The sequence below is a fragment of the Entamoeba nuttalli genome, assembly GCF_000257125.1.
Source record: "Entamoeba nuttalli P19 unplaced genomic scaffold asmbl_4635, whole genome shotgun sequence".
NCBI lineage: Eukaryota > Evosea > Mastigamoebida > Endamoebidae > Entamoeba > Entamoeba nuttalli.
Genome location: NW_008576933.1, coordinates 1 through 10,468, shown reverse-complemented (window position 1 = coordinate 10,468; position 10,468 = coordinate 1). Strand labels below are relative to the sequence as shown.

The 10,468-nt window shown below is 23.5% G+C and overlaps 7 protein-coding genes across 7 annotated transcripts; 1 reads left to right on the top strand and 6 right to left on the bottom strand.

The window, feature by feature from the left end:
- Window positions 1-793: 793 nt before the first annotated feature.
- On the bottom strand, window positions 794-1,642 carry ENU1_108360 (leucine-rich repeat containing protein; the record flags this gene model as incomplete). The annotated part of the gene is made up of 1 exon (XM_008859488.1): window positions 794-1,642. The coding sequence occupies one exon, from the start codon at window positions 1,640-1,642 to the stop codon at window positions 794-796; it is 849 nt and encodes a 282-aa protein (XP_008857710.1).
- A 282-nt stretch (window positions 1,643-1,924) lies between these two features.
- Window positions 1,925-2,476, bottom strand: ENU1_108350 (leucine-rich repeat containing protein; the record flags this gene model as incomplete). Its single annotated transcript, XM_008859487.1, has 1 exon — window positions 1,925-2,476. One exon carries the CDS (start codon window positions 2,474-2,476, stop codon window positions 1,925-1,927), a length of 552 nt encoding a protein of 183 aa, XP_008857709.1.
- Window positions 2,477-2,600: 124 nt separating this feature from the next.
- ENU1_108340 (hypothetical protein) lies at window positions 2,601-3,743 on the bottom strand (the record flags this gene model as incomplete). The annotated part of the gene is made up of 2 exons (XM_008859486.1): window positions 2,601-2,718; window positions 2,782-3,743. The coding sequence occupies 2 exons, from the start codon at window positions 3,741-3,743 to the stop codon at window positions 2,601-2,603; spliced, it is 1,080 nt and encodes a 359-aa protein (XP_008857708.1).
- Window positions 3,744-3,832: 89 nt separating this feature from the next.
- On the bottom strand, window positions 3,833-4,387 carry ENU1_108330 (hypothetical protein; the record flags this gene model as incomplete). The annotated part of the gene is made up of 1 exon (XM_008859485.1): window positions 3,833-4,387. The coding sequence occupies one exon, from the start codon at window positions 4,385-4,387 to the stop codon at window positions 3,833-3,835; it is 555 nt and encodes a 184-aa protein (XP_008857707.1).
- Window positions 4,388-4,682: 295 nt separating this feature from the next.
- Window positions 4,683-7,682, bottom strand: ENU1_108320 (protein kinase domain containing protein; the record flags this gene model as incomplete). Its single annotated transcript, XM_008859484.1, has 1 exon — window positions 4,683-7,682. One exon carries the CDS (start codon window positions 7,680-7,682, stop codon window positions 4,683-4,685), a length of 3,000 nt encoding a protein of 999 aa, XP_008857706.1.
- Window positions 7,683-7,909: 227 nt separating this feature from the next.
- Window positions 7,910-9,085, top strand: ENU1_108310 (membrane transporter, putative; the record flags this gene model as incomplete). Its single annotated transcript, XM_008859483.1, has 1 exon — window positions 7,910-9,085. The coding sequence occupies one exon, from the start codon at window positions 7,910-7,912 to the stop codon at window positions 9,083-9,085; it is 1,176 nt and encodes a 391-aa protein (XP_008857705.1).
- A 382-nt stretch (window positions 9,086-9,467) lies between these two features.
- On the bottom strand, window positions 9,468-10,145 carry ENU1_108300 (START domain containing protein; the record flags this gene model as incomplete). The annotated part of the gene is made up of 1 exon (XM_008859482.1): window positions 9,468-10,145. One exon carries the CDS (start codon window positions 10,143-10,145, stop codon window positions 9,468-9,470), a length of 678 nt encoding a protein of 225 aa, XP_008857704.1.
- Between the last annotated feature and the right edge of the window lie 323 nt (window positions 10,146-10,468).

Here is a 10,468-nt window from a genome sequence, read left to right as displayed (position 1 = left end):
TCAATTATTTGCTTTTTTTTCGTTGCCTAAAATAAATATAAATAATTGGTACATTGTATTGAAGAAATACAAATAATCACTTCTTAATATTCATAATATCAAATTGTTGATAAATCTATTAATTGGTTTTTTATTACAAATATCATTATAAGTATTTACATTTTTTTATTAAATACAAAAATCATAGACTTTTAAGAGTAATATTTCTAATACTCTACCTCTTATTAAATTTAATAAAAATAATGTTTAAAATAATTTATTATGATTTACATTTTGTTCTATGTAATTTTAAATTTACTTAATATTTTATTATGTCTTATAATAATAGAATTTGATAACTAATTTTAATGAAATTCAATACCAAACTTATTTACTATCATTTTCGTATAATATAATTTATTGTTAACTATTTGTTTGTTGAATTAATTATAATAATCATCCACATATTTTCAAAAATAAAAATCTTATTTGAGTAAAAGAAAGATAATACAAATATTTTGAAAATATAGTTGAATATTTAATGTAGTAAATTCACGTTTATTTCAATGAAACAATGAAATATTTTTTAATTTCTAATATGATTTTATTCAAAGGAAACCAAATTATCTAATACATATAAGAAACCATTTAGTTAGTATTTAGGCATAAAAATGAGAATTTACATCACCAGTAATAAAATAAATAAAGTTTTTAGACATATTATTTTTAAATTGGGTTATTTAGAGTAGTGCAAAAATAACAAAGTTCAAAGATAAAAATACCATAAAATATTTCTGATTAAATGAAGAATGAATTATTTAAATTTCTGATCTAAAATATAAGAGGCATTAACACTATCTGAACTGGTGCTTTCTCCAGTAATTTGTTCTTGGTTATCACTAACATTTAGTTGTGTATTTATAATTGGTGATTGTTGTTTCTTTGGTTGAGCATCAGAAATACCTTCAAAATGCATTGAAGACGATGCTTTATCAGAACTATCACTTGTAGTAATATCTATTCCGTTGAAAATTGGTCTAACTTCAATAAATTCATCTTTATTAGTTGAAGGAATTTGTAATTGTGGAGTTGTTTGGTTTGGCTCTTTTTCTATGTGTTTTTCTGTAACAATAGTTGTAATGTGTTTTTGTTCAGTAGATTCTTCTGTTGTTGATTCAGACTTTCCTTCTTGTTGAAGGTGTTTGTTTTGAAGTCTTTCCATTAATTTATATATTTCTTGTATCATAAAGTCTGCATCTTCTTCACCAAATTTAACATGACATTCAATATTTCCATTTCCAATAGAAATTAAAGCATTCCCAGAAAGTCTCATTTCTCTTTTTGCTTCTGAAGTAATAAGAGCAACATCATCCTTCTTTTCTATAACTAAAGCCTCCTTTTGGTTCTTAGAAATAGCCATTATTTTCTCAGTAAATTCTTCCTCATTTTTTTCTATTTCAAAATGTGACCTTCCCAATCTTGAGACTTTATCAATTGCCTGATACCTTTCTTCTGGTTGTACTGATAAACCATCAATAGAGACATTAAGTCCAAGTTCTACAGAAGGTAATTCTTCAATAAGTAATTGTCTATAATTCACTGTTTGATTATTTTCAAAATGAAGATTTGTTAAAGAATACATTTTATTGAAAATCCCTCTCATCTCATCATTAAAGTAAATTTCATTATTGCTGAGATTTAATTCTCGAAGATTAAAAAATTTAGAAATTTCTTTGATTTCTGTCAATTGGTTGAATGAAAGATCCAGTAAACTAATTGACCCTGGTAATAGAACAGAAATACGTTGGATATAATTATTTGCAAGAATTAATTCACTTAAAGATAAGTTATTTAATTTTTTTTTAAATTAATAGAAACAAACTCAAAAGGACGTTCATCAATATTTTCTAATACTTTGATACAGTTATGCTGAAGGTCTAATTTCTTAAGAACAGGAAATTTTGTTTTTGTCTATTTTATTATAAACAAAAATTTTTTTATATATAACACAAAAATAACAAACGAAAACAAATGGGGAGATTTGACGAATAGATGCTTTTTGAATGACTAATTGAGTTAAGAAGGGCCACTCAGTAGTAAAAGAATCTAACCTAAAAGGACAATTTTCAACTTTAAGACTAACAAGATGATGACTAATTTGATCAGTTAAAACAAATGTTGAAGGAATATCTGAAAGGACTAATTCATTGATACTTGATGTGAGAATAAATGAGAGTGGATTAACACTATTTCTATGACGTTTGTTATAGAGAGACTTTATTTGAACTTTTTTTAAATATTTGAATACTTCATCTCGTTCGGCTTTAATAGTTTCATTCTCTGAATAAACATCAAAAGAAATACCACTCAAGAACATTGCTAAAGGTAGAGACATTTTAACCATTCCTTTATTCATTGTAATTTCTCGAAGATATTTATCAAAGTATTTAAATAAGGCATTTCTAAAATATTCAATTGGTCGTTTGATTTCTTCCATTTCCTTTCAAAGTTTTTTTTTATTTAAAGATCCATCTAAATATTTGTAAGAAATAATAAAAGAAAAGAATAAAAAAAAAAAAGAAGAGAAATAAAGAAGTGAATAAAGAATAATTGAAAAGTATTTACGAAGGGATTAACAAAGATTTTAATGTATCTATTTGCTGTTTTGTCCATTCCCATGTATCATCAATTATTGAAATAAGTAAATTTTTTTGTTCCAAAGTCCAAGAAGAACAAATTCTATAATAATAAGACGTTTTTTATATTAATTAGAAACAAATGAATTAAAGAATAAAAACAAACGATTTAAATAATAACTCTATATGAGAAGGGAATGAAGACCATAATGGTAGTTTTAAATCAGATTCAAATTCACAATAAAGATGTAAAAATGTTAATAATTGATAAATATCAAATTGTTTACTCAAATAAACAATTATAACATTAAATAATTCAGTATTTGAAAATAACTCCCAACATGCCATTGATATTAATAAACACTTTGTTAATTCACTCCATTCTAATTTAAATTGTTTATATATTTTCATATAAATTTCAAGTAATCTAAGTATATTTTCTTCATTTGTTCCTAATACAAATTGAATTTCAGTTGAAGAATTATCTCTTCCTCCAAATAATGAACCAAAATCTTCTAAATCTTCTTCACAAAATTGTTGATATCCAAATTCTATAATTTGATCATCATTCCATTGATAAATTATTTCTTTTATAATTGAATAAAAATATTGTTCTGTTACTAATTTTCCTAATTCTTTAAATAATGATTGTAATTCTTTTCCATTAATTTTACTTTTAATATTTATTTTATTTTTTATTTCTTCCCAAGGAGGAATTTTATTTTCTTCAGGTTCTTTTTGAGTTAGTTTTAATTTTTCAATTTCTTCTTTCTTTTTTTCACAACCTAAATTAGATTTAAATAATTTAAATGCCATTTCAATAAATGAAATACTCTCATCAGCTAATATCATAATTTCACCTGAAACTCCTTTAAATCTAACAATACTTTTTTTTTCTTTTTGTTCTATTTCTGTTGTCATTGTAGTATCACTACTCATTATAAATACTTCTTTAGGAACTTCTTTTCCATAATTCTTTTCAAAGAAAAACAATTTATCATCTTTCCATACAACATATCTCTTTTTCCATTTTTTAACAAATACTACTACATTTCCATCCATAAGAAATGGTCGTTGTATTTGAGCTAAAGTAAGAGTTTTTGATTCTTCATTAATTCCTTCACTCATTATTGTTATAAGTTCTTTTTCTTATTATTTTTTTATTTTCATTTTTTATTTTTCTTTAAAAATTAATTTATGTAAGACTTTGAATCATTTCAATTATTTATTTCTTTAAAGACATTAAGAGTAGAATTAAGTAAATGAACTATTTGTGTTGATGCTGTAGCCAATTTATCTATATCATTAACTGTATATCCCTTTAAACGAGATTCAAATTCTCTTAACTCTTTTTTATTTTGTTCAAATTGAACATTTTTAGTTTCAAATGGAGAAAGTTGAACATTAATAGCATTTAATAATCTTAAATACTCTTGAAGATCATAAATTTTCATAAAATCAAGGTTAATAATTGAAAGAATATTTATTGTAACTTCAATAATTAACCTTCCATTTGAAATGATTTTATGTTGAATAATAGTTGGTTTACCTGTAGTTACTCGTTGATATCCTAAACCGCGTTCTAATTCAAATAAATTATACATTTCATTGATACTGTTAAAATGACATAATGGATAAATACGAATAAATCTTTCAAATTCTTGACTACACAACTGGACATATTTTTCATAATCAATTGTGCTATTAACAAACATACGTTCAATAAAATCAATACTAATCAATGTATTATAAAGAATTTCTTTGTTCTTCATTAACTGTTTATTTTCTTTATTACTTCTAAAGTAATTAATATCTTGTTGTAGTCTTTTGTATAATGATTACTTTTAACTTTAAATTAAAACAAACTTCATGTAAATAAATAAACACTTTTAAGTTCTTTTTCTTAATGAAGTTTTATTAACTAAAAATGACAAAAATAAAAACAAATTGATAAATTTGTTGGAGTGATTTTATTTTCAATCCTCATTCTTTAATTTTTTTTTTTGCTTTTGTTAGAAAAGAAGAAGAAGCAGAAAGAAACACAAAAAATAGAATTACAAAGAAAAATTATAATTTTTGGGCGTTTGAAGGATTAACTACAAGTGTAACATATTCTTCATCAATAGAGGAATAAAATATAATAATTTTTGGAGAACTAATAGTAAAAGCTATTGAAGTAATAAAAGAGTTAACCATTTTAACTTTTTCAGTTATTTTATTAAATGTCATTTTATCGAAATGTTTATCTTTTTGAATTTCATTTAAAGTAGTTCTAATTCCATTTTCCATAATCATTTTAATATAATCTGATTGTAAAGGAATAACAGGAATAAATTTATTTTTAATAATAATTTTTTCTTTATTTTCTTGGATAATTTCTTTATCAAATTCTGCAATTCTTAAAGAAATTTGATTTTTATCATTTTTATGATGTTGAAATGTTTTTAAAAATTCAATAACATCAAGAATATTCATATTATCTCGAGCTATACAAATTTTATTCTTTTCATATATTTGAATTGATAATTGAATAGAACCAAATTCTATTTCATCAAATGTAACAATACAATTTTGTTCATTTACTTTAACTTTTACTAATTGAATTGCATTTAATTCTGATTCAATTTTATCAACAACTTTAAATCCACTTCGTTCAAAATATAATCCAATCATTTCTTTTAAAATATTATTTGATGTTTCAATTATTACTTTTACCTTGTCTTTTTGTTGTTGTTTTAAATATTCTTCAACTAAATATGGCTCACAACACATAGCCATTACTGAAACATTAAATAAATATCCAACACCTGCTTCTCTTGAATCAACTCCAATTCTTCTTAAAGAACCACCAGTAATAACATTAATATCATTAACATTAACTTCAAATGTAATAACAGATGGATCTTGATCATTAAATGTATGAATATTAGAACTATAATATAATATAGAATCATCAAATAATTCATTATACATATTTATTTGTTGAATAAAATTATCTAAAACTATTTGAATTGATGAATCATTTGAAAATACTTTATTCTTCTTTAATAATTTTAAAGATCTTAATGTATTTTTCATTGTATTTTCTCCATTAAATAATTTATTTTGTTCTATCTTTGGTAGTCTTACAATAATATCATTAATTTGTGAATTAGAAATTATTATTTTATATTTTATATTACAACACTTTTTCATTATTTCATTAACTTCTTGTAAAACATCACACATATCAAATATAATTGATTCATCACTACTTGGTTTAATAAGCATAGTTGAAGCAAAATTAATTACATCATTACTTCCTAATTCATATAATGGAATTTGAATATGTAATGGTGTATTTGTTGTACTTATTTTCTTTCTATTTATCATAATTACTTTCATTAAGTCAACAAAATTATTTAAAATAACAAGTAATTCATTGTCTGAATTATTCATCATTGGACTTGTTACTGTTTCATCGGCAATCCATTTAAAAGGAATAATTGGATAAAAGAAACAATTAATGGCTCCAATTTTTTTATTTATTTCTCTTACTTGGTCTTCAACAAATTTAATAGATTGAATATATTGTTCTCTAAATACACAATTATTATTAATTTGACTTGTAGCTTTATTAACAATACTTTGAAATATTGAGTTATGGTTTTGTAATAATGGTTTAATATATTCTAATTTCCTTTGAGTCTCTTCCATTCCACTAATTTTTTCAAGTATTTGATTTGCATCTGGACGTTTTTTTGGATCAGACTCAGTCATATTTAAAATTAATTGACTTAACTGAGGAAAATATTTACTAACAGTTTCATTAATTTGTCTTTTTTTAATTAATTCAATTCCAAGAATAAATTCTGATCTTGTAACACAACTCATACACATTTCAAGAAGAATAATTCCAAGACTATAGATATCAATTGAAGTATCATAATCTCCACTTGAAACTTCTGGTGCAGTATATCCTGGTGTTCCAACAAATTTACATTTATTTCTATTTTTTGCCATTGTAGCATATCCAAAATCTCCTATTTTTAATATGTCACCATCTCTAAATATATTAGCAGGTTTAAGATCTCCATGAATAATATTTTTTGAATGAATATATTGAATCCCTGTAATAATTTGTTTAAAATAAAAATTTATCTTTTCATTAGCATTTTTCTTAGAATAATGAAGTTCTTGTGATTCAATAATTCTACTTAAATTACTTCCACTACAATATTCCATTTGAATTACTACTACTTTTACTCGTTCATTTGATGTTTCATTTAATTGTAAATTTGTTTTATCAATACTAATTTCTTTAATTTCTTTTTCTTCTATTTCTTTATCTGTAATTTCTCCACTTAATTTAATTGGTTCTTCTTTATTTGTTTCAAATTCAGATATTTCAGAATAACTTTCATCATTATCACTCACAGTAACATATTCATAATCATCATCATCTTCTTCTTCATTACTTCCAAACCCATTACTTTTTTGATTTATTTCATTGATACTATTTGAATTTTCTTTATCTAAATCTTCATCAAATCCCCATTGAATATCATTATTAATATTATCACTATCTTCTTCAATATCCCATTGTTGTTCTTGAAAATCATCTTCATCAAAATCATCATCATCATTAAATGGAATTATTCCAATCTTAAAATCTCCTTGTGGTTTTCTTGAAGAAACTTCATTTAGTCTACTTGAAAATGACTGTAAATGTTCATCTTGTTTATTACTAAATGTTAAATAATCTTCACTATTACTTTCTGAATCACTTTCAATATTTTTATAATATGTATTATACTCTTCAATTCCCATAGTTTCGATCCATGCATCTAAATATCTCACAACATTCTTATGATTAATTGAGGCTAATACAATTACTTCATCTCTAATTGTTTCAATATCTTTATCTGTCATTCCAAACATCATTTTTAAGACATATACTTTAGAATCATCTTTTCTTCGTGCAACAAATATTTTCCCAAATGCTCCTTTATCTAATTGTCTAACTTGAACAAAGTCCTTATTCAAGAAATCTGGATAATGTTTATTTATTTCATTTCCATCACTCATTGTTATAACAAAAAATTCCTTTTTTTTTTTAAGATTTTTAAGTTTTTTTATATTCATAAAAAAAAATTATTTGATTTAAAAAAAATGTTATTAAATAAAAAGAAAAAATCATTAAAAATATTAAATTACATTACGAAGTTCTTTGAAAAGAAAAGAAATAAGACAAATGGACTAATCAAAGTAGTATAAAAAGAACTTTAAAACCTTTATTGTACATTCATAATAATATGATAGAAAATACATCAAAAGATACTTGCAACTGCAATGAAAACCAACAACAACAAGAAACTATTAATGAAATTGATCAATCAACAGTTATAGATTATTTATCTCTTGAGTATAATATGAATAAAAGATTATTAGGAAGTTCAATAAGAAGTGGATTAAGAGCATCAAAAGAAATTGTTAAACCAATTGATGAAGGTTTAAATAAAAAAATAAATATTGTTTTTTTAGATAAAGTAACATTTGTTCTTGGAGTAGCACTATTAGTTCTTTCAGAATATGTTTTTATGGTTCGTGTAGAATTAATGCCAGTATTTTATGCTTTTATTGTAATTCCATTAGTAACAGCAAGATATTTAGTTTATAGAATGAATAAATGGCATTATTTTTTGTTAGACTTCTGTTATTATACTAATTTCTTATTATTAGTAACAACAATTCTCATCTTTGGATTTAAAATTATTTCACCAATGTATGAAATTTTATTTGTTTTAACAAATGGTCCATTGTTAATGGCTATTCCAGTTTGGACTAATTCATTAGTCTTTCATGACTTAACTAAATTAACTTCAATATCTATTCATTTCCTTCCTGCTATGGTAACATATTCTATTAGATGGGGAAATATTGTTGAAATTCCTCAATCACTTTCATTTACAAATGGATTTATTCTTCCAATGATTGCTTATTCAATATGGCAAACCTCTTATCTAATTATTACTGAAGTATTTAAACATGACTTAATTTATCAAGAAGGTTATATGACAAGTTTTAGATGGTTAACACAAGAAAAACCTCATAAACTATATTACTTTATTACTCAAACATTAGGAATGAAACAATCAGTATTATTCCTTATGGTATTAACCCAATTTATTTATACTGTTATTACTATTCTTCCAACATTTTTATATTATAAATACAAATCACTTCATATAGTGTGGATGTTATTCTGTTTCTTTTGGGCTGTTTGGAATGGTGCTAATTTCTATTTTGAAATCTTTTTAAAACGATATAATCAATATTTAGACTCTATTGATAAAGAGAATAACTCTTCGAAGAATGAAATTCATCATCACACTAATCAAATTCCTCAAAATAAAAATGAAATTATTATTAATCCAAATGAACAAAAAGAAGAATTACTTAATGATGAACAAAAAATTAAAAATGATTAAAAAATAATATGATAATATGAATTTAATAATGTTTAAGATAATTTTGAAATATCAATTAAATTTTTTTAAAAATAAATATATTTTTAATACTTAAATAATATAATTTTTGTGTTTCTTATTGGAGTTTTTATTATCAGTCTATATTTATTCATATTATTCTTATTCACATATTTGATGATCATTCTTTTACAATTTTGATTGTACTTTTTCTTGCTTTTGATGTTATTCTTCTGTATGTAACTAAACAGTTTTCTCTTGTTTGCTTTTATTTACAAGACTTAATAATATTTTCAACAATAATGAATGTTTATTATTTGATTTATTTCTTTCCTTATAAAAATAGAATCTTTTTATAAAAAAACCTAACAGAAAAAAGAATGATTTATTCTGTAGGTTCAACAATATTTCTCCATGGCTTTACATCAGGATTATGTTTTTCTTTCCAGGAGTTATATTTTGTTGCAGCAACTTTAATTGAATCCATGGTTTTTGGAAGAACATTTTTAGCTTGAGAATTGACAAGGAAAGAAGGAAGAGAGCCTCCACAATTATTATTAGCAATACAAGTAACTTTAGACCCATTTTCAGTTTTCTGAATATAATATCCACTCATAGAGAATGAAGCTCTTACAAATTTAGGATTTGGAGGGAATTTGTCATGAACAACAGAGAAATTATATAAAATATAATCATCTCCTACTTTGCGTGTTGATTGTCTAAAGACATAATCTCTATTAGAAACTACTGGCATCTTAAATTGGTAATAAATTAATACATTAGATTCATTTAATGTTTCAAAGGTTTCTCTTTTAAGTAAATTACTATCCCAGTTACCACGATAGTCAGGATCAACCAATGTATCAAATACAGTTTCTGGAGTAATTCCTACAAAGTCAATTGAAGTTAGTCTAAGAATTAATGTATCACTTCCACCATCAATCATCCATTCTTGAATTTTATCAGTTTTCATAACTTCATTCCACTTATCTGAAGTAGTACACATTTTAACAAATTCTTCAAATTCAGCTTTAGTTGCAGGTTTAATAGAAGTTTGTGACATATTCTTTGTAGATAATAAGTTCTTGTTTTAATTTTTGTTAGTTTTAAATTAGTACTATAAAATATATTAATTTTTGTTATATTTTATAGTTTTAACATCTTAAAAGTTCATAAAAATTTTAACCAACAAACAAAAGAGGAATTGAAATTTAATTAAAAAATGATGAACTTATTTAAAGTAATTGCATAATTTCTTTTTTCATTGGTGTTGAATTCGTAAGGGTAGTGGCTCGTTTTCTTCTGTCTTTAGTAGGTGTATTTGTTGTATGATTATTCATATTAAATTCACTAAACGTTGGTTTAGATTCATTGAATTTATCAAAT